A 24,095-nucleotide genomic window follows, 5' to 3' on the forward strand; every position below is an offset into this window, starting at 1 on the left:
TAAAGTCAAAATGGTATAAAAAATAAAATTATTGTGGAATGCTCCCAAGAATAGGAGCATTTTGATCTGTAGTCTCTTAATTTTGTTCAATAAAAAAATCAGATTTGTGGACTATCAGGAGCTGTCCTTTCAAGACCAACCCCTAAACTATTAGGTAAATCTATTTAAATGGGTGGCCTTGCATATTGCTTAGCATGTGATTTGATTGGTTTCTGTCTATCATGTTCTGTTAATCTAGTTCAGAGTTTTTCAACAAACTAGTTGATAACTGTGCCCACTAAATTACCAGTATTAGTATTTCTGTTCTTGCCTTACCCCTTATGTTAGAGTGGTAACACTTTATAATATCCTAGAGCTGATTTCCAAAGTTCCCAAAGTATTAACTATCTCATTTTGTATTTTTAAAAGAAATACTTGCTGCAGTCTTCTTCAGCTAATGTTGGAAGTGGTTTATGAATATATACTTAATTGTTTTCATTTTAAACAAAGATGAAAAATCTTCCATGAAATTTAGCCAAGAGAGATAGAAGCTTCCTGCTACACACTTTTCTTTGAATTGTCCATATAGAGCAGGGTATTTCAACCTTGGCAACTTTTAAGACTTTAAGGAGTTAAAAGGCCACCCATCTTAAAGTTGCAGAACCGAAGGCTGAACCCTACTTGCCAACTTCATCAGTTATTAGACAAATGCCACCAGGGATTGATTACAAAACAGGACATCCTGTTCTCCCCACAGTGCACCATTTATGTGGATGTTGTGATTAAGTCTGACAAACATAGCCAGAGGCGTTTCCAGTTGAATTGCAAAAATAACAACCATGCCAACCTTGCTGTTTACCAGCCAGTGATGAACACTCAGTCAAAACCAGTTATTAACCTCTACGATCCATTACCAACTCGGGGGAGAGGGGGCAGAATCCCAAACTCTGTCTTTCGTGATGACAGTGGGACACGATACTGAAAGAACAAAAGCATCCCCAAAACGGAAGAAACCCTGGAGCAGGTAGACCAGGAGGAAGAGTACGGCCACAGAAAAAACGGCCGCAAGATGGCTGCGCCCTTAGCGGCCCCTTTTTCCGCTTTCCGTACAAGCCTAGGCAGAGCGTCACAATCTCTTTCCGGCCGGGCTGCTAAGGTCCCCGCCCACTTGTCTAGCGCGGGATTTGGTGGTGGCGGAAGTTCCGGAGGGAGGAGGAGGGAGGGGGGAAGTGAGGGAAAGAAGGAGCGCGCGAGAGCTCGAGCCTGACTGAGTCCTCAGTCAGAAAGCCGGGTCGGAAGAGTCGGAGCCCAGAAGAAAAGAGGTGAGGGCGGGGAAGGTCAAGGCGGGAGGCGGGCGGAGGTTCGGCATGGGGCCGGGCTTCTCTTGGGTCCGAAACTGAGGAGGGAAGGAAGGAAATATTGGGAAGGGGGCGGGGCAGGCTGCCCCCAAGGGCCGTGTGTGGCGGTTGGGAAGGCGGGGGGAAGAGCGGCCTGAGGGGGATGAGGGCAGAGGCGTCACCGGATCCCGGAAAGGGCCCCGAGGAGGCCTGGCGCGGAAACGGGAGAGCAGCCCGGGTCCTTGATGCTCCCGGGGTGGGAGGAGATGGGGGTGGGGATGGGCGGGGTGATGCCTTTATTCGGGCCGACCGAACCCGGACAGGTAAGAGGTGTGCAAGCTTTCGAGCTCCCCGATTCTCTCTAGTCAGGTGAGACGCCGGCGAGCCTGAGGAAAAGGGAAGAAAGAGTGTCTGAGGGTGTTGGGGAAACTGAGGAAGGAGCCGGTGGGGGTGGGGGAATATCCTGAGTTTATCCCGGGTCGCGTATGAACAGAGGCTGCCCTGTCCATTCGGCTTGGCTTTTAAGGGAAGGTTTTTTGTTTTTGTTTTTTTAATTCGGCGCATAAACCGGGAACGGGGGGTTTGTTCGTTCCGCAACAAGGAGAAAGCGCGCGGATGGATGAGGAAGGTCTAAAGAGTGTCCGAGAGGGCAAAAGACGGATATTTGGGGGAGCCGGGCACTGGAGAGGCAAGGCAGGCCACACATCAGGGTGGGTTCTTGGGTTGCTGAGAGTCGGGTAGGAGGAGGAGGAGGAGGATCTCCGGAATTTGCAAGAGGTTTTTCTCCAAACTCTCACTTGCTCCGTTAAAAACTTTGCTTCGGAAATGGAACAAAGCAGGTGAGGCAGCTCTGGGCTTCCTTCTTGCAGCTGGGGAGGTGAAAAGGAACAAGAAATATTCAGCTGAAAGTCAGTGGTTTTCTAAGTTCTCATCGTGGCACTTGAGTGGCTAATGTATGTCTTGAATGAAGCGATTGTGATGCCTAATGGGCAGTGCGGGGGTTTTGTTATCTGATGCTATAAAACAGATATTTAATCACAGGAGCAGTTTTAAAGTTGTGGGGCTATAGGAAGGGCTTTTCAGAAAAAAAAAACATAGAGCAGATTTCCAGGAGATTACTAGGCCATCACAAAAGGTATGATGATCGTATTTGACATCTCCAAATTTCATGAGGTATAAAAATAAAGGCTAGTCATAGATTGTGTGTAAATGTAACAACCAGTCTCTGTAATAAGAGGAATAAAATTATCTTATGTTTTATCTTTTTCTTAAAATCAGTTTATATTTAACAAACATATAACCTGTTTGAATGCCCAACAATGCTTGCAGCTAAGGAATGTGTGTGTGTGTGTGTATGTGTAGGGTAAACATTTGAATCCATCTGGTGTTCTTGTAATAAAGATAGTAATAGTTTTGGTTTTAAGTTATTTATAAATATAGATATTTAACTCATTGAATGTATCAAATCAAAACTTTCTGAACTTCCTAGTTTGGTGCTTTTGTCATGGTTATTATATGTGAGACTAGCCTTTAATGAAAATCATGTTATTTATAATATAGTTTATGATTTTGCTCATACATGTTTTTTTCATAAAGGTTGTATAGAAATATCCTTAGGACATGGGAACAAGATCTCTTTAGATTGGCATTGTAATTTTCATAGCAGTCATATGCTTCTAAAACATATATACAGGATGTGTACACTTTTTTGTCTGTTGCTATCATCTGATATTTGATTACAGATGTTCCCCATCTTGTGTAACACAATCTAATTTGAACTCAATTTTACAAAAAATGTTTCAATTTAAAAAAAAGGAAAATAACAAGTACATGTAGATTTCTATTCCATGTTTTAGGGGCAGTTGGCTGAATTTCAGCTTCAGCAGAAATTTGATTACATAAAGCCTGGATTATATAAGTTCATAAATACCTAATCCTGTATCTAAATATGGGGCATTGTCCAACTGGAATTTCTGTGACTGATAATGGTTATTGGTTTTGCCTTCCATGACTTTGAGCAGTTCTCTTTCCAAATTTGTAATTTGGGCATTAGCCATTTATTCCCACCTAAGGCTAATAGCTCTTTATTAAGAAATATTTTATACATTATGTTGAACAGGCAAAAGATTGATAATAGTAAGGTGTGGGGAAAGTTTAAGAGGAACTGTTCCTCTTTCCATTTCCCAAATAACAAAATTGGTGAATCAAACCATTTATGGTATCATTTGATTTGTGGTACCCCATTTATTGTATATGAAACAATTTGCAATTTGTTGACTTCTGTATTAGTGATTTTTTACATTAAAAGGACCAAAGGAAGAGAAATCAATTTTAAAATTATCTTTGATTATAATTAAGAAAATTAGCATCAGCTTATTTTCAAGAGGAGTTTTATCTTACCATAATTTCAAGGAAATCTTCTCGATGTCACCTTTGGATGAATAAAAATGATTATATATTTGCAGCCTAAAAATATAATAGCTTGTTGGCGGATAAATATCAGTAACATAGTACCATCGGTAACATAGCCACGAAAAAATATCATAAACTGATGAATTGACTTTCAGGTTCTTTGGAAGTTTGCTCACTCTGTGCTAGATCTAAGATCTAATGAAGAAGCTAATTGTTTTAGAATTTCTTGGATTAGGAGTTCATTGGGGCCTTGCAGCAAACTCATCTCTGAGAGCTGTCATTTCTGAGCAAGCTTTATTAATATTAGTTTCCTTTTGTTAACAGGCCATGTAGTTGAAATTTTGTTCACAATTGTGAACTGCTTCACTTTTCATGCAAAGTTGGGTAAAGAACTATAATGGTTTTTTAACTCATTTCATTCTCATTCTAATAAAGGAAGGTACTACGGAAGAACCATGCAGTGTTCATGCCAAGTTCCTTTTCCAGGTTTTTTGTTTTTAACTACTGTATGGCTAACAAACTTGCTCCAGAATCAAACTGACTATGAGGGAAATTCTTTACTGCCTTTGAACATGAATTTATCTGATCTCTTTAAAAAGCCAAGCCAATTAGTGACTGATGCTTCAGTTTGTGGTAACAAATTTCAGAAGCTTAATTAAAAAATATTTTGTCAAGTTCTCTTTCTTGTGTTTCCAAAGAGATGTCTACCTTCTCCATTTACATCTTTTCTGTTTTTTTAGCAAATGGTCTTAACCTTTTTTTGACTATGTTTTTTGTGACTTAAATATAAATCTGTATCCAGCCTTTCCACCAGTGATTCTGATCAGGAATTTATTTATTTGAATTTATAGTCAAGGACTGGAAGGAAAAGAGAATGGTAGTAATTCAATCTGGTGGATAGAGATTGCAGCAAATATTCAGAGTTCTCGTAACTTTGATTCTTGATATATAGGTGTCTTGGAATCTGGAGGTTTTTTTCTGACTTGTCAAAAGGATAATTATTAAACTTGTTGCCTCCTGGACTTTCTTTTGTTAATCAGACAATGGCATGAAATAGAAACTAGAAAAATATGGTTCTATCTCTATGAGATTGTGAACATACCTGCAATTTTGTACCCCAGTCTTCTCAGCTTCTTGTCATCCATTATTTGACATACTAGGCTAATTACCCTGTATAAAGTCAGGCATAATTAAATTCTTTGTTTCACAGCAGAATTAAGTGTACCTAGCACGTAAAGTTTTTCCTTGATTGAGTTCATAATAACTTTCTTTTTAATTTGCAACTAGGCTTCAGAAATACTATGGTTGGTCATACAGTTAGTTAGATGTTTAGATTGCATTAGGCATTTTTAACCAGCTATGAAAACCTTCCCAAGGGCCTGGGATAAGCAGATATTACTATTCAACAATATTAAGATCTTTGCAGGATGTAAGCTATTCCAAGTAACACTGCCTTTTTCAATTGCCTAATGGTGGTTTTGTCAATACTCTGATGGTGTTCTAGTGGTACTCCAGATGTTTTAAAATTATACCAAAGGGGCCTATTATTATTGGTACTACTTTTGTTTCTTCTGCCACAAATAGTTTTGCTTTTATTTGCAGATCTTTATATTTTATTATTTTCTCCAGTTATTTCTCTTCTCTTTTGCTATCTCCAGATGTAAGACTGTCCAAACTTTTTTTTTGTCTTGGTCCCAATAGTTCTTGCTTGGGGGCAAGAAGTATTTCTTGCAAGTATTCCAATGCATCTTTACTCTTACATTGTTATTCCATTGTTTGTAATCAGCTTGTAGAATTTTCTTGCATCAGCTAACTCGGTGGTTCACTGTTTCTTCAGCTTCTTTGCAAACATGGCATTTGCTGGGTATCTTCTCAATGCTGGATTTATGCATTTGTTTTTAAGGCTTGGTCTTGTGCAACCAGAATTAGTCTCTCTTGTCTCTTTCTTCAACGTTCCTGTTTCCAGCCATTGCCAGGTCTTGCTGTTATCTACTTTACCTGCTCTTTTTAATGTACCGGTCATAGAATATTTTGTCATCTGTTGTATCTCATGGGCAGTTTTGTTTCTTTGTGTTCAGTAAAGTCTTCATGTTGTACTAGATTCAGTGCACCTTCTTCACTGCCCTTCAGCTATTCCAGTGCCCTTTTTTTATTCAACTGGTGTATTTGCAACATTACACGCCTACCTGTGCTCCTTGGAAAGTACAAGTGAACATTGCTGCACAGATGAAGGGCATGATTCATTATCATTATTTTTCCGGTCCTTCTATCCAGTGCTTCTAGTTCAGCTTGAAGCAGTCCCCTATTCCAGTTGTGTATCTAATGAGTAAAATTGCTCAGGTTTTAATTGTGATGATAGCATTTCCTCCACTGAGATTGAATTTTAAGATCCAAAGATTTTCCACCATTTCTGCAGTTATTACAAGTTGCTTTTGAAATCTCACCTTCCAAAGGATGTTCAACAATATGTGAATTGCTTGGCATGCATATTTTTGATACCTACTTTGAGATTAGTAATTAGAACTTCAAATCAGAATAGACCTAGCCAAGGGACCATTTAGTGAATCTCTCACAATCCCTGTTACCACACCATTCATATTACAGTTAGAAGAGCATTTTATTGTATTGTGTTGGAGTTGGGTGGAAATTGGAAATATGAACAAGTTGCCTAAGAAGTGACTTGTCCCTTAAAAATGTTTTAATTTGAGTTGCTTGTGGGTCTATACCAATGATGGGAAATTAATTTTTCCAAGGGGCACATGAGAAACTGGGACTGTTATGGAGGACGAACCAATAAAGCTATGAAGGCACACAGGCCTGCATGCATGCACATATGTAAATTTTTTAAAAAATTGAAGTCACCTTCAAAATAAAAGCAATCCACATGAGCCAGATAGGGAGAGCCAAAGGGCCCAATATGGTCTATGGACTGTAAAATGCCCAGGCCTGGTTTATACTGTAATAAGAGAAAGATTTGGGCTTATAATAAAGGTAAGGAACATTGGAAGGGGAAGCTGGCTGGTAAAGAATGTCACCAGTGCTTTGCATTGTAGAGAAAACTGAAACTGGGATTTCTTCTGCAGACCTAGAAGACTAGTTCTTTTATTTTATTTATCCTGGAAAAAGTGATTTTCAGATAGATTGTCCAGTTTCGGAGTTTTCCTTTCCAGTGTTGTTTTCCTGGCTGTGATATTTTTCTCTTCTTCTGACTGTGTCATCAGCAATAGAACCAGAATGTAGTATGATTGCATTGCAAGAGACAAGTCACAGAAGACTTTCCCATGGCAGAAAGAAAATGGCCTTTCTGATCAAGCCGTATGCTGTAGATAATATCTGCGGTAGTTACTGTTTTTTCTTCATTAGCTACATCAGTAGTAGTGCTGTGGTGATAAGGAAAATACATTTGAGTTCTTCCTGCGCCTGGATTGTTATCCGCATTTATATAAACAGCTGGGCCCTTTACTTGGTGGGCATGAGAGAAAATTTTGTTTTAATCTTTCAGTCGTTGGGGTATATGTAACTTTGTTTAAATGAACAGTCCTTAAACTGTCCTAAATAAATAACTTCCTCTTGTGTTGTTTCTCAGGGTTCTGTATGGGATAAGAGCCTCTCTTCAAAGTGGGTAAAACCTAAGTTTGGAAGTGACAAGTGAGTTAAAGGATGGAGTAGCGCCTAGTTTGCTACTGGTTAGTAGCGCCTAGTTTGCTACTGGTTTCAGAGTGAGAAAAGCTTTTCACAATGATGGCAAGGTCATTGAGATGCAATACTCCAAAAGTGAAAGCATTATAGAGAATTGTACATTCATGTTTTGCCAATAGAAGCTTCTTAGCAATATCCTTATTGCTCTGAAAGAAGCTGAGGCTGTTGAGGAAGGTGCTAATTTATTTTCCTTCGTACTGAATATATAAAATTATTGCTCAATTCACTTGACTAATAATCATTTATTACTTCCTTAAGTGTTATGTGAGGGGGGAGAGTTCCTATCCGAGACAAAATGTTGCTGGAACTCTGATCATTATCATTTGAAGATTCATTTATCATTTATATTTTCTATTAGTTTTCCTTTTTTAAATTATTATTTTAGCTGCGGACAAATGTAACTTTCTCCAGCTCCAATCAAAGTCTACGGTTGAGTGGCTCCCTTAGCTTATTCATCAACTAGATTTTCTGATTATTATTGCTAGCTAAAGGCAGGTTCACAGAATTGGTGAAAAATAAATTACTGCATGTTGGTTTTCTTTCTTTAAACGGTGGTCAGTGCTTAGTTTAGGGGTAGAAGGCTTTGGAATATGGGCCACTTGGATTGTTATTTTTTGCCAGGAAGTCACACTACAGTGGTTAGACTTTTACAAGACAACAGATTGTTCACTATAATGGGTAACTTAGCTAAAAATCTGGAAATGGCACTTATGGTGAATTTTCCATTGTAATTCCTGATTCTTTGGGGAGCATTAGAAGTAAATGCTGCCTGAAGGCTGGCTCTTTACAGATTATATTTTACACAAGGAATGAAGTGTGTGTGTTTTAGTCCTGCCATAGGCATGAAAGCTAGCTGGGTGATTTTGGATCAGTCCCTCTCTTTCAGCCCAACCCGTCTCACAGGATTGTTATTGTGGGGAAAATCAAAGGCAGATGTATTTGGTACATGTGCTGCTTATTGTAGCAAAAACCATGGCTTGCAGAACTTGGGTAATATCTTCTTATTGTTATTGACTCAGGATCCCTCCCCCACCCCATTTTACATTTTGCATTTGTGTCTTATTGGTCTGAGATAATGAGGAAAATGAAATGAAATTAGTCAACTTAGATTTCAGTGGGGTTTTTTTACCTCCTAGCATACTGTTCTCCTTTTCCTGTTTATCTCCCATTAAAATAAAAGGCTGTTCTTTCTGTTTGTAATACTCTATGAGGTTTTTACAGCTACAAATGAAATAAGCTAAAGAATAGTTGAAAACATTTGGAAGTAGTTTGTGTTTCTAAGATAAATCTGGAAAGAGGGAAGCAATAGCTAACACTTGGCAATCAATTCTTAGTACATTCTCATGTACACACGCACAGGCACAGAGTCTTATATATTCTAAACATATATTTCTTAGTGTAACTATGTCTAAATTTTTCTTTTGCAACAGCAGTTTCATTTAGTGTTCATTCTGTGTATACCTAATTTACAATTTATAGATATATACAAGAAGTGGGAAAATAACCTTTAATAAAATACTTTTAAAAATTCTTGAGAGCAATTCAGCAAATGAATTACTTGTCTAAAAAAATGTTTCCCAATCTGAAACTGCCAGTTGGCCTTCAACACACAATTCTCAACCAGCATGCTGGCAAGTGTACTAATATAAGAAAGCTAATCTAAATATACAGAACATGTAATGTTTAATACCTATGACTTATCTTAATCCCAGCATGTAGGTAGGTCATTGTCCAGTTGCTGAGAAAATTAAGACACCTTAGAGTCCTTTTCCCATTATTTTTAATATTCCTATACAAAGTAAAGCTGTTGTTGCCCCAGCTGAGTGGGGTTTTAAAATATTTACTGGTTTGAGCATCAGGTGCAAATTTTGCTCCTAGTTTTAGGTAGCACAATTCTGTTTTAGCATATAAAACAACTTTTAAGTTAAAAAGAGTTTTAAGAGTATCCTTGTGAAATTGTTAAAACATGCTGTTATGAGATATAAAGAATAAAATATAAAGTATTTTTAATACTTTAAAAATACGGAGTTGGATTTTGGTATGAACTATGTTAAGGCTTTGTGAAGCACATTTTCTAGAAAAGCGCTGTCTTCAGAATAATTGACTACAGCTTATTTTTTTCTGATCTAATAGCCAAAGACAGTCTTTAAACATGAATGTTCTGGGTTACAGATGTTACTCAAAAATGCTGATTTCATTAAAAATGAAAAAAATAAAAATAACTTTAAAAGAGCAAACCCCCTGTTCTTCATTGTTTATGAACTAAGAGAAAACAGAAGGAGTTTGAGAGTGAACTTGCAGGGATTTGATGGGAAGGTATGAATCTTCTGGATCTTAAAGTGGTTTACTTACTTACAGCTCTGCTATCAGTTCCTAAAAAGTAAAAGCTGTGGAGTATTTCTTACATTGAAATTTACAGGAAAATTGTTTAGAATAGACATTTCACTTTCAAAATTCCCAACCATCCCCAGAAGTCATCCAGCTCTAGGAGGTTGATTTAAATAGATTAATTGGTTGTGTGTTTCTCATCCTCTGCAGGTGTGAATTGTATAGTTGTATGTGCGGTAACAACATGTCTGTCCCCCTCCTTGCTGATGCTGTGACCATTTCAGGGACAGAGCGGGAGACTGCAGCGGTAAGGGCAAGATGTTTTGGGCTTACCATCTGTTGGCATCCAGAAAGCTTAGGGAATTAATGGTTTTTTCTCCTTTAGCCCATCCTCTCTGCTGATACTGAAGGCAAAGGGATTGTTCTCCCCATAATGGGGAGGCTATTTCCAAGAAAGGAATGCTGCCGGTGGTAAGAATTGGTACGCTTTTCTGGAGGCTGGGGGACTACAGAAGGAGATCAGATCAATTTCCTCCCTTTCCAATAAATTGTAAAATGTTGTTTGTAGGACCTCTGCAAAATCCACCCCGTTACCTCTGGCAGGTAATTAGTCCAATTGTATCCTACTGTGTTGCCCTCAGTGCTGTTCTCTTGCACTAATTAGGTAATAATTGACTAAAACCTGCTTCCTCCCCTCCCCCTCCAGTTGTGGGGCTGGTGTGGTGAATTATTGTAGTAGGTAACACTGTACTGTGGCACTGAACCAATGCTACAAAACTCCAAAACTACTTTAATTTTCAGTCCCATTGTTGGCCTTGCCTGCACTTGTGCCATCCTAACTCACTGAAAATGTATTGCTTGCAGTGTGGAAGAGAGAATTTTGCTTTCCCTTTTCCCAAGATTTAAAGTCTAAAAGTCAGCTAGAACAGTAGTAAACACCCAATATGTTCGCCAAGATTAGCTTATTTTATATAATTCTGCTTCCACAATATAACCTGAGGAGTGTGTGAATAGGAACATAGCAAGTCTTGGCACTGAAATTGTGTCTTCCTGACTATTGTTAGTACTATCGAATCTGCAGAGTCTTCCTTTTCATTTTTCAGCATCTTAAAATTTGGCCTCTCCAAAACACTCCAAGATGCACATATAGTAAACCATGTATACTGTGTGTCATATTCTGCTCTTGTATAACTATTGCGCAGATTCCACAAATTTGTGAATCATGAGTGACTACAAATTCAGCAGTACAATTCCAGCACTGGGACCATATCCTTTTTCTAGAATATTATTTAAATCTACATAACACACTTAAAATGAAGTTATAACTTTGATTTATTGAGGGAATGGGTATGAATTTTTGGAGTGTTCTCTCGCTATTGGAACTCATGGGATTTTAAATGATCAAAATGCCAACTTCCATCTACTGTGGAATTCCATTGAGAAATGTTAAAATATTGAAATGCTTTCTTCAAATATGTATTGATCGATATCAAAGATGGGAGGGAAAATGATTATAGAATTTGAAGTATCTTTGGCAAACAACAGCAGTAAGAGAAGGAGTGGATTATATGAAGAATAAAACTCAGGCAGTAAATGATTTTCTACCCCAGAGATTTGTGACCAAGAATGGGGAGAAGGACCCCATAAAATACAAACGTTTCTGCTCTTCTGCCACAATATTAGAATCCACAAAAATTTCCATTAAAAAAAGGTGATCACACTCAAAAGTGATTGAACCAAACTAGATCCCAAGATCTGTGCTGTGAGTAAAACTTGATAACTCTCTGTGGGTTCCTGGAAATGGCTCCTTTGCCTTCTGGGATTTCATCAGGCACTGCCTACTGCTTCTACTTCTACTTCCCCGGTCTTTAGAGAACTTATTCTCTATAGTAATAGAAGCTTCACTTATCAGGAAGCTGAATTCTGTGCTCCTGCTCTGGTAGAATCACTTTATATCTTGCTTTGGTGGAAAATAAGAATTGAACTAGGAAGGAATCAGGAAGAAACCGGCAATGGCAACCTGTCAGATTAACTCAAAGATGGCAAGAGCTTTGGCCCAGCTGGCGCCATATAAGGAGAAAGCTTTCTTAGTTAGGCATGAAAATTCCAAATGAAGGAACTTTGCTCAGTTAGTGAAATGTAATATTGACAGATATATTTGCATATTTTTTTCCCAGTGAATCATCTTGTTGAGGGGAAGACATGATAGGATGGTAACTTGGTCACAAATGGATTCAGTCACACACATCTTCTTTTTCATCATTTTCTAACTACCTTAGGTTGAGTGATTCCTGCTTCTTCCCTTCTGCGTAATCTGTTTTTGTTTTGCAACTAATTAACCTCACAGAATGCTTCCTGATTACAGTAGCTTTGCTAGACTTTCTCACTTGCTGAGCTGGGTAATGTGCTTATTTTCTACTTGACTTTGCAGGTCATTTTTTTGCACGGGCTTGGTGACACGGGGTGAGTATTGGGGGAAGCCTGGGCTGTATACCTGTGCTGGTACTGGGAGTTGGGGAGGCAAAACCCCCTCTGCATTCATAAACCTGGATTGGGAAATCAGGAGCTGAAGGTAAATGTGAAATGTTGGGATTGTTGCCAACATAAGGAGCAGAATATTAAAGGATTGCAATGAGAATATGGTGACTTTGGAGTTGAAAACCTAGTTTTTGCATAGAATAGAACCTAGAAAGCTGTTGGCCCATCTAGTGTAGGAGTTAGCAACTGTAGGCCAATGCAGCTCCCCAACAATTAATTTGATTTAAAAATGGACAAATTTTGTGGCATTTTTCTTTGTTGGCTTGTTTAAAAATTAAGGGTGAAGAGCAGGAGTCTCATGGGAGATAGAGCAATCCCATTTCCTCATTTACATCAGTTTAACTACAAAAACTCCTACTCACGTAGCAGTCTCCTGTCCATCTAGCAGTTTGAAAGCATGCAAACGTGAACAGATAAATAGGTACCACTTTGGTGTAAAGGTAACTGCATTCTGTGCACCTGTGCATACAGTCATGCTGGCCACACAACTACAGAAAGATCTTCAGACAATCCTGGCTCCCTCGGTTAAGAAACTGCGGTGAGCACAGCTCCCTAAAGTCAGATACAAGAAGACAATGGAAACCTTTACCTTTACTTTTAACCGCAAAAAAATTGATGAGAGGAACTGCACAGATTGGGAAAGTATGCGGAGAGTGTGAGAGGAGTGGGTTGGGAAGGGTGTACAAGAGGTGCTGCATGGGTCAAGGAGGGTTGAAACTATGCAAAGGTGAAAGAGGGTATACGAGAAGTGCCATGTGGTTGTGGAAGGGTACGCAGGGGTGCGTGAGAGGCACTGCTTGAGTTGGTGAGGGTGTATGAGTGGCTGGGGCAAGTACACAAGGGCTGCGGGAGAGTGGAAACTTACTCCAGGGACTTGTGATATTCCCCGCTGGCTTCCTCGTGACTTTCTGGGGATGCTGGCATAGAAGGCTGCTAATGGCAGTCATGTGATCGCGGGGTACTTGGCAAGCAACTGATAGTGCAAAAGGCTTGCCAAGCACCCGTATCACAGTCATGTGGCTGGGGGCGGGTGCTAGGATGGCTGGAACTCTGAATACCATTTATTCAGCGCCAATGTAACTTTGAAGAGTCTGAACAAATGGTCATAAGTCAAGAACTACTTGTATATCTGAATGTTGCCCTGATATTGGGATATGATCTTCTCTCCCAAGCTGTCCTCACCGATGCAATGTTTGAGTAATATATTGAATCTTTGGCACAGATCCTTATCGCAGCTGGCAGATATGAGCATATTCCCAACTGCCTTTTTTTTTTAAGAAAATTGAGCCTCTGAGATGAGGCAGTGAAAAAATATTTGCCTTTTCATGTTTATGTTGGGTGGTGATGGGACCTGCTTTCTTTTGCCCTTCCCCTTCAGGCACAGCTGGGCTGATGCTCTGTCTTCTATCCGGCTCCCTTACGTGAAATACATCTGCCCTCATGCGTAAGTATCACTGTTCTGTCTTTAAAATGCAGGTTGAAAAGCACTGAACTTCATTTCCAATTTGCTGGTTTTCCTTCAGGGGTGAAAACATTAAAGCACTTGTTCTATGATATTAATGCTGTCACTGGCCATACCTCTTGTATCTTTTGGGCAGGGCAGAGGGATGAAATGTGGCTACTGCACTGAAAAGAGTTTCCTACCATTGCTCTTCAGTAAAAAAAATTCCGCCCTTCATTCCATGGCTTTCAGGACAGTGTACAATCAACATAACCACCATTACAAAAAACACAATAACCTAGTATTGCCCACAAAGAGTGACTCTATAACAATAACGTGCTTGGATTCTCAAATATTGGATTCTGAAATATTCTGCCTAATACATTAGGGCATCCTGGGAAGAACTTGATGCAAATGAAGGCAAGCACTTGCTAAAGACGTGGCAGATGCCACTTCACATTGTTATGTATATAGTGATAATAATACCTTCAAACCTGCCTATTCCAGGTTCTTTTATCCACCAATAGGTGGATAAAAATGCCAAATGCAGTCTAAACATCTGGCTGATTGTGCAACCAACCATAACAGTAATAATAGATATTTGTAGCCACCACTATCTTAAAACAGTAAAAGACCAAGAGACTTATTCACCATAATCTTGTGGTACACCAGGACTTAATCCAAAGATAGAAAGCTTGATAATGGACATGGCTAGAGGTTGCTATTTGAAAAGAGGGTTGTAAAATCAGGAGAGAATAGTATCAGCAAGGGAGAGAACCGCAGGTTGCAAGCAAAGTATAATAAGCCAAGGTGTTACATGGCTTAGAAACTGGCATATACTTGTGATATCTGCTTTATTGAATGTCACTCTATCAGGCTTTCCCATGCTTCCCAACTTCTCAAAATGTGTAGTTCTTACAAGCCTGGAAACTTACGATTAAAATACTGAGCTATAGCTATTTTCCCTTTGACCCTATTGCCTTTTTCTACAACTTCCATTTTTTTTCACTCTTCTTTAATAGACAGAAAAAAACAGACCTATTCTGACCTCTTTTAGGCTTGAGTTCACTGGCTGGAAGTATGTGCAAGGGGTGACATAATTTGTGCCAAGAAGTTTCATTAATAATTTATCCTGATTATGTATGCTTAGGCATTGTGTTCTTCCTATTAAGAGCTACTAGGGATCCGGAATTTGGACCATCACAAAGCCCCAGCTGAGCCCCATAGCCATGTACAGAATTCCAAATGTGAGACCCTGGTAGCAACTGAGGTTGAGACTCATCCACTGAAATAGACAGGAAGTTGATACACCAAATAATGAGCAGGAATGCATTTCCCACCTGAATATCTCCAAATCCTGAACAGGCAAACATCAAGGCCAGAATGAGTTGGGGCCTTCAAAGGGACTGCACAGTTCTGCTTCATCCTCACATACACATAGTAAATAGGAGAGATGATATCGGAAAGTATGCAGAACTGTGCCTGAACCTACCACCAACCCTCTTGCCCTTCTCGATGTTCATCTCTTACCTTAGAACATTATCCCGGTGATTTTTGCAGCACATTCTGTGGCTGATTCTATGCTATCTTGCTGTCAATCCTGTTGCTTGAGCTTCTGTGATGGGCAGTAGGCAGATAGTCCCCAGTTCCAAAGCCAGTTTTGCTGAGGGCAGAATCAATATACAAAGAAATGGCGGAGTGTTTCTAAGCTGCTTCCTAGCAAAAGCAGCAAGCCCAGGATCAAGTCAGTCCCCTAATGGTCAGATCCCAGGATAGTTTACTAGGCAACCACATCAAACACTGCTTGGTTGAGCAGGGACTCTAAATGAAATAAAGATGGGAGAAGGAGAGCAGCTTTGCTTTCTCTTGCTTTACAAACCTGATCTGCCTGCAAAATGGCTTCCCAACTGCCAGTTTTATGGGAAAGGTCTAGACTGTAGCATTGATCTAAGCCGCTCTTGTTGACTTAGTGCACTTGAAGAATTCCAAGAGTGTTGGTGTTATTTTTTTAAACAGTATATTTTCATATTTCTCTATCATTTTTAATTCCTTATCCTTTTTACCTGTGGTCCTACTAGAATTATACCCCATCTTCCGTCTCTCTTTGCAGACCCAGGATCCCTGTCACTCTCAACATGAAGATGGTTATGCCCTCCTGGTTAGTATTAAATAATATTCCGTGGATTATTAGCAGCCAAATTCATCTTCTGCCCTATTTTCAGTTTCGTGTGCAGCTGGAATTGCCCTAGGAGCATTGGGAAAAGACCTCGGAGAAGTGGTGAGGGAAAAGATAGTAGACTAATGGGTTGGTGCAAGTTTGGAGAGAATACATGGGGTTTACTCATGGAAGTATTCATTTAGTAACATTAAGTATGTGGTGTAAATATAGTCTTCTTACACAGCCTTATTATAATCTTAGCAGAGTTGTATTTATTTTCACTTGTTCTTTTTGGCCTTTTTTCAAATTGCTGCCTGCTACAAAGATTCAAATTAAGCTTTCTCCAAACCGCTACCCTCCAGATATGACATAAATATCATGACATGCCCAGCTGTGGGGAGCTGCAGTCCTAATGTTTTCGATCAAAAATTGTTGTAGCTATTAGTTTCAATTCTGGGCAGTGACATGGACACTATTCTCACTCACATATCAGATGAATCCTGATTTTAGACCTGTAATCCGGCATGCCTTCACCCAAAAGTGGAACGGAGTCGGTCATTTTATGCCTCTTAAGGTCTGGTGGAATGGGAGTCAGATGGAAGATGCTGAGGGGTAGACAGAATTTTGCCCCTATTCCCAAATGCTGCTGCTGGAGTTCCATATAGCCAAGTTACCACTGCACCATACTGCTATTATGACTCACGGCTTTCACGTGTCTTAGAAGATCATGACAGTGATGGTCTTTCCTTTTTTCTCCCCATTTCAGGTTTGATTTAATGGGGCTAAGTCCGGATGCACCAGAAGATGAAAATGGCATTAAAAAAGCTGCTGAGAACAGTAAGAGAGGTGTTTCCTTGGGCATCTTCCGAGTCGGCCCACGTTTCTCTTAATCAAAATTTCCAGTGGTTGGAAACCAAGAAAGGCGGGTTGGGGTCATTTCCTAAGCCTAAAAAGAACTCTGAACAGTTTCTGCTTTTGCAGTTACTGCCTAATTCACACAAAAAGTAAAGCCAGCAAAATGGCCTAGAAAATTTAATTCCTTGTACATAGCAGAAGCCAGGTGTCGAGATTCTCCAGCTGGGTGAACACTGGGCCTCCTCTGCAGGCTACTTTTTGAAGAACATAAACAGTCCTTGGGAATGTGCAGACATGCAAGTCATAAATCTGAATAGAAAAAACAAAATAAATCTTTGGGGCTTGAGGGGGATCCAATTTGCCTTGGTGCATATATAACCTTTCTTTTGGGGAAAAAAAAATGCCTTTATTAAAATGTCAGACCCATATCTCAAATAATTTACATCAAGGTTGGGCAATTCAGATGATCCTGGTGAACACACACGGTCTCCTTTTTGTGGCCTGTGCGTCACTGACAGATTATTCTGATTAAATTCAATATTGCAATTGTTTTTGTTTGGGGCTATGCATATGGAATTAAGCTGCACTTCATGAGCTGACTTCATTTAAAAAAAAAAGATGAATTCCATTAGAGCCCCTTCCTAAGGAAAGAGCCAATGCTGTGGCAATAATATACAGAGTGGAATTACAGTATCTTCCACTGTTCTTGGAGCCCAGGAAAAAAAAAAAATTGTAGAAGGTTGCAATTCCTGACTGCCAAAAACATTGCCTGCCACGTGGTATCTGTGGCTCTTTAAAGCAGTCTGCCTCTACCCTGCTGCCTCTTTGTCTGTGGGCCATACGTTCTGGGAAGTGCACATACCTGGAGGGCCCCAGGTTGGGGAAAGGCTTCTCCTAACTGGAAACTCTCCCAGATCTAAGACAGAGATAAGGGGACAGAATCTGGGCTATTCTCCAAGAGATCATGTCATTTCCCCCTGAGCTGCAGCCCTTCTTTGATCAATGGAAAGGTTAACGGTGGCAGGAAAGAGAGGATCAAGGAAGCCTCGAATTGCACACCTGGCACTTTCCCAATCTCTGCTTATTTCATGTGTTCGTATAAAGGGGGGGGGGGGCAAGCAGGCATCCCTCTACTGTTTACGTTGCTCACTGCAACAAACCAGAATTTATATGCTGCATCGTAATAATAACTAAGGAAAAGAAGAGTTATCCAATAGGCAAGTAAGAGGAACTAAAGTAAAAACATTGAATGAAATATATGTAGTCTATGAAAGAAATGCCTTTCTAAAAAAAGGGCTTCTCCAGCTGGCAAATTGCTGTCTGAGGAAATCACACAGCCTCCCAGGGAGTTCTAAAATTCATTGTGGCCAGAGAGTAGTTCCTTTCTTCAAGGCTGGCTGAAGAAGAGAGTCACAGTTCTGCCCTGTGTGGTCATTTGAAACCGCTTCCTTCCTAAGGCAAATTCCAGAGCTGTTTTGCAAAACCAAAGCAGTTGTAATGCTGTGGACTTTTGCACCCGCCCTCACCATCTCCCATGGTTTCTTACAGCATACTCCCCGTTTACTTGCACCTCTGTTCTTTGAGCGCTGATTCTGTAGCTCCTTCGGCTTGAGTTTTTAAAAAGGGGGCATTTCTAACAGAGCGAACCATGTTATGAATCCATATTAGCAGACCTGTTTGCTTCATGACCACTTCCAACTCTGTGCTAACTTGCTGCCAAACTGAATGTCTCTTTTCTCTTTCTGCATTCCAGTTAAAGCTGTAATTGACCATGAAGTAAAAAATGGGATCCCAGCCAACCGAATCATCTTGGCAGGCTTTTCACAGGTGGGAACTGATGGGGCACGGAGGAGGCAGTTCTCTATGCAGACTAAGAGTAGGTCTGGTTTCTGGGGCACCTGCAAAGCCCCCTTGACAGGGAATGGAGATGACTAGCTTCCTTTAGGACAGTATTTCTCAGGCTGGCTGGGGAATTCTGGGAGTTGAAGTCCACATATCTTAAAGTTGCCAAGATTAAGAAACACTACTTTAGGATGTCCATCTTGACCACATAGCTGCACCAAAAATGGAAGAAAGCAGGGTATTTTTTTTGGAAGCCCAAACTTGCTCCAGAAGGCGTTATTTTGAGTCCTGCTGCTTATTGGAAAAAACACATGTGCAGCTTTGTTAGGCCAAGTGTCAACCATGCTGCAAAAAGAGGCAGGATCATGTGGGGGGAAAAAGAGAACTGCTCAAAAATTAAATTATTGTGATGTAATAGTCATGTTAATTAAAGAATTGGAGTGGCACGGTGGCTCAGCTGTTAAGACACTGGGCTTGTCAGCTGGAAAGCCAGCAGCCCAGTTTTGAGACCAGGCTACAGGGTGAGATCCTGTCCTCGCCCCAGCTGCTGCCAACCAAGTAGTTGGAAAGCATAAAAATGCAAGTAGGAAGGGAAGGTAACAGTGCTCCATGACATCATGTTGGCCAAATGAGTGCAGAAATATCTTCAGACAATGCTAGCTCAATGGCCTTGAAACGAAGATGAGCATCATATTGCCAGCAATAACTAGCAGAGTAAAATCGGCAGGACTCCTTTCCTTTTATCTTAATTAAAGAATTGAGTTGTTTGATTACAGAGCCGTAAAAAGGGAGTTCTAATACAAGCATAGCACTTCATAGTTTATACTTCAAAGAGGTTGGAAGGGAATGTCAAGCTGTATTTATATCTCTTGAATAGTCCATGGATCTCAGAAAAAAAGATAAAATAAGCTTCTAATTCTTAAGATTCTGGGAAACATGCATTCACACTTTGCAATAATGTCTGCCAAGCTCCTCTAAGGTAGATAGAGTTGGACATTTAGAATGGATTTTTAGCACTCTGTTTATTTGTTTTCTGTTTCCTTTTGGGGCAAACAGTCTCTTGTCAAATACTCTCATTCAACTTCCCCATAGAATGGTTCAACTTGCTGACAGCTAAGGATTTTTTCACGTGTGAGATTCTGATAAGCAATTAATTTGAAGGGAAGGGTTTCTCGAGGCCTGCATTAGGGGAATGGCATTCTTTGCTGTGAAATGGGGGGAGCACCAGAGGAGGAGATTGGTTTGGGGAAGGACGTTTGACCCTTACTGGAATAAATTCCGACCAGTTTCTCTGATGTCGTTGTACTTCAGGGGGGCGCCCTCTCCCTCTACACAGCGCTCACTTGCTCTCACCAGTTGGCTGGCATTGTGGCCCTCAGCTGTTGGCTCCCCCTGCACAGGACCTTCCCTCAAGTAGGTGGCTTAACCTCTCTTTTGGAACTGGGGTGGGGGGAGGGGGGGAGAGTTGCATGCTGGGCCAAGGTCAGTTGGATGGAACCACTCCTTTGCAACGACCATGCCAAGATACCAACCTCTGTTCGTGGATGATTCACAGCTTACCCTGCTGCTGCTGTTTTTCCCCCTGATGACTGCAGGCAGCAAGTAATGGTGTGAACAAAGATATCGCCATTCTCCAGTGCCACGGTGAGATGGACCCAATGATCCCAGTGCGCTTTGGAGCTCTCACTGCAGAGAAGCTGAAGGGGGTGGTGAATCCTAGTAGAATCCAGTTCAGAACCTACCCAAGAATGATGCACAACTCTTGCCCTCAGGTTGGTTGGCAGCCATACCGTTTCTCATAGCTGGGGCCTGATTGCAAAAGGTTCATGCTGAGATAAAGGTACTTTACGTTGCCCGGCAAGCTCTGTCACTAGATCTTGAAACTCTTCTGAATCTCAGCTGGCAGCAGCTGGAAATGGATCCCTTTTTTGTGGAGCTCTCCCTTAATAAGGACGCCTTCGTTACGTAATACACACTACCGCTTTCTAAGAAAGCCACATCTCTCAGTGCCCTGTAGGCTGAACTTGCTGGACTGCTGTCCATGTCTGCAGAAAATTATGATCACGGGTACATGTGTATTTAGTTTCTGAATTGATAATATTTGGGGTATGCTAAGACTCGGGGTGGGGGGCAGGAAGGGAGGTATCAGTGCTAGTTTTGTGGGTCCCTCTCTCTAGCGTGGCATCAAGAAGTATAATAATAATTTTCCCTCCTCTTCCATCTGTGCAGGAGATGATGGCCGTGAAAGACTTCATTGAGAAGCTGTTGCCCAGGATTTAAGCCGAGCTAGTCAAGACTGTTCCAGGGAGAGGAGGCAGAGGTCACCAGCTTTGATCTTGAACCCTTGACCTGTTGGCTGCAATTGGAAGCCATGGCAATCCACCTCCTCACCAGTCACTCGTCTCCTTTCTTGAGCCTTCCCCTCCTGCCTGTGCTGTCCCCCCTCCTGTGCAAAGGGAGGGGAGAGGGCCCTTCTCTCTCGCAGGGCGGGTGAAGGTACCAAGTGGTTTTAAGGTACAGCTGAGATCCTAATCTTGCAGATTATTATTTCAGTCGCCTTTCAGTATTTCCCTATTCTCTCCTCTCTCCTGTTCCGTCTATCCCTACTCCCCCCAACCCCCAACCCCCAAAAACCAAATCTAAACATAAACTGCCTGCTGTGGCAAAGAACTGTGTGGTAGCCAGAGGCTTAAAGCAAAAGGTATTAAGAGATGGTATTCTGGCTATTACAGTACTTTCAAAGGAGTTTCACAGTTCAGTCTTCTGAACAGTCCATCGAGCATCCTTCCCCTCATGATTCTCAGCCCGTCCCACTTCATATTTCACTGGAACCATTTTAGCGATGCAGGCAGGCTCAACTTTCTCAGGCCTGCCTGGCAAGGCAGGAAATCTTGTTTCTGCTCTGCGCAGGCTATCGGCTTGCCACTCTGTGTACCACGCGTTCTCCTCCAAACTTCCCTCAGCAAAAAAAGGGGAAGAGTTGTGTTGTGTCGAAGGCCCACGGCCGGTTGGTCCCCCAGAGGCAGCTTGTAACACTGGCAGCTGCTCCACCAGTCCCTACCCTGATTGGAGTGATAAGGTGGTGGAGAGGACCCACTGCACCAGGAATCACTCCACTTTGTGTGTTATGGACTGTTTTGTATTGTGTTCTCTGATCCACGCTACCTTTATCCTGACCCCCGGGCTCCTTTTTGTTTTTGTTGGGATCAAGAGAAGATGGCGATTCCGGGGAGCGGACTCAAGATGGCTCTGGCCAGTAGGCCTCTCTAGGGTACGGTCTCTGACAATTCCACTTAAAGTCTGGGCAGTGCTCAGACAATGGCTGTTCTAGCCTGCTATGCCAGCTTGTGTTCCTGCCCAGTCACACCAAGCCAAGTGCAAGCTGGGTTTTGGTGTGTGCCACGTTGCCAGAATTGTGCTCCTGCCTCACCACCCCTCCTTTCCTGTGTGGTTCCCTGAGTCCATAGTCTCTCGTTTCCCCCCTGAGATCCGGCTTGTGCCTCAGAGCAGGGTGCTGTTGAACAGCAGCAGTGTTTCTTTTCCTTCTCTCCCTTGCTCCAGTGAGTCCTCCCTGTGGGCTTATAGGACTTGCAGCCAGGGATAAGAGGCAACTTCAAAAGGAACTCCCCCCCCCCCGCCCCCTTTCTTTGGTTTTGGCGAAGGGCTAGTCTTGTGTGTCACCTCTCCACCTGTTCTGTGTGCGGACTTTGCGCCCTTCCTTCTCCCTGTCCTATGCAGTCCTTTTCACTGGGCAACAGCAATAAGAAGACACGGGACTAGGGCATGTCTGTCCTTTCCCCTCCTGACTTTGGTGATGGGATAGAGACAGGCTTACCCAACAAGCCATTGAAGTTCCACTGCATTTTGGGGGAAGCTGAATCAAGATGCTTGTGAAACCGCAGGCTCCCTCTCATGCCCCGTGCTTGGTAATCCAACCAGCGTTGCCAATGCCCTCTGCAAAATTGGCTCCTGTTCTCAGAAGATGGACTTGTGGAGATGGCATGAGTGTGGCTCTTGTGTGGCAAAGGCAAAGCAAGACCATCCAGTGAAAGGGATACACGGTTTGGGCAGAGGAAGAGGCCTGGCCTCTTTGTGCACCCCCCTCCCCACCAGCAAAGGTTCCCCGGATTGCAGGGGCACCTCAGTCAGGGCAGCTCCTGTTCACACAGGTAATATAAGTGGTAGTGGAAAAGGAGAATGTCTTGAGCCTCCTATTTTTTTTGGCCAGGAAAACAAAATATTCCTCTCCAGCTCATTTGTGTTTCCCCCGTTTCAAGGGAAGGGCTCCTGCAGCTGTCTGACCTGCACCTTGGGAGTGCGAATGGGTAGGAAAAACGCTCATGCCCAGTCTTGCCACTGAATATCACCAGACAGTAATGGTCAGATTCTGAGATGGTAAAATGAGCTGTACCACCTACGGACTACAAGTGTGTGCAGATATCATTCTTAATGTTTCCATTAAAAAAAAAAGACTTTGCAAATAAAACATAACAACATATAAAGGGAATCCTGGCTCACCGTTTCCCCCCCCGCTCTGCTTATTTTTTTAAAGAATGTGGTTTGTTTTGATAAATTAGATTCTGCACACATTTGTAGTCAGAAGGGTTGCCGCCTACTTCACCATCTCCATGTTCTAAAGCATTTCAGCTTCCTTCTACACCAAATAACATGCAAGGGGCTATATGGGGACAGGTCGGTTGTCTGTTGCCACCACTCAGCCCCTCTCAGGCCACTGAGTTGCAAGTGGAGAGATCTCTGCTCTGGTTTCTGCTGGCCCAGTTTCCTCATTGGGCCTTCCCCAAACTCTTGTCAACATGGCCTGCAAGGTATAGAAGGGATGGGAACGAATACAGAAGCCCAAGGAAGAAGATGGCTTCTCTCTGTTCCTGCAAGGGGATCTCAACAATCTCTTCTCCTTTTCCCTTTGTCTTCCTTGTATGTCATTTTAATTTTTGTGTTCTTCAAGATTAAACAGAAACCACCATTGGTGCCTCACCTTTTGGTTTGTTAAAGTCTAGTTGCAGGGCGTCACCTTTTCCTGCAGGGAGGGTTTTAAGTGTTTAACAGCTCTTACGAACATGTGAAACTTGGGGTGATCTGGACTTGACTGCCTGTGAGATGCTCGATAACCAGAGAAAGAGCCGTTCCAAAGGTGCTTTTCAAAAGGCAATGGAGCGCTCAGTTTTTTCCTTGAAAGTATTTAGCTTCTCATCCAAGGAGTTTCTTCAGAAACTAAAAAAGCTTCTTGGATGGAGAAACGAAATGTTTTCACGAAAAAAATGAATCTCCAGTTTGGGACAATCATGGCCTGGATGATTGAGAATCTCCGTAGACGGAGAAAGAGCTTTTTACTTCTTCTGGGCTCTGCCTCTCTATTCGAATATGCGTATATAGCAGCTTTCGCCATGCTGGCCTAGTATGTTGAGTAAAGTCAGCCTTGGGTGAGGTGATCCACCTTTGGGCAATTGTCTGCACCCAAGGATTGGTCTGGAATTCCATACAAAGG

At 41.7% G+C, this 24,095-nt stretch overlaps 1 protein-coding gene across 4 annotated transcripts; it reads left to right on the top strand.

Annotated features, from left to right (window-relative positions):
- The first annotated feature begins 1,193 nt into the window (after nt 1–1,193).
- On the top strand, nt 1,194–23,573 carry LYPLA2 (lysophospholipase 2). 4 transcript variants are annotated; one of them, XM_087939619.1, is made up of 11 exons: nt 1,194–1,301; nt 9,966–10,062; nt 10,141–10,358; nt 12,187–12,218; nt 13,672–13,737; nt 15,845–15,892; nt 16,659–16,729; nt 18,501–18,574; nt 19,901–20,002; nt 20,185–20,361; nt 20,819–23,573. In XM_087939619.1, exons 3-11 carry the CDS (start codon nt 10,215–10,217, stop codon nt 20,867–20,869), a joined length of 765 nt encoding a protein of 254 aa, XP_087795745.1. In that variant the 5' UTR covers nt 1,194–1,301; nt 9,966–10,062; nt 10,141–10,214; the 3' UTR covers nt 20,870–23,573. The 4 variants fall into 4 exon arrangements, with proteins under 4 accessions (XP_087795745.1, XP_026558417.1, XP_026558416.2 ...); XM_026702632.2 differs by lacking the exon at nt 10,141–10,358; XM_026702631.2 differs by lacking the exons at nt 1,194–1,301; nt 10,141–10,358 and adding an exon at nt 1,312–1,685.
- Nucleotides 23,574–24,095: the final 522 nt, after the last annotated feature.

Source organism: Pseudonaja textilis, chromosome 10, assembly GCF_049901715.1.
Source record: "Pseudonaja textilis isolate UNSWEBS1 chromosome 10, rPseTex1.2, whole genome shotgun sequence".
NCBI lineage: Eukaryota > Metazoa > Chordata > Lepidosauria > Squamata > Elapidae > Pseudonaja > Pseudonaja textilis.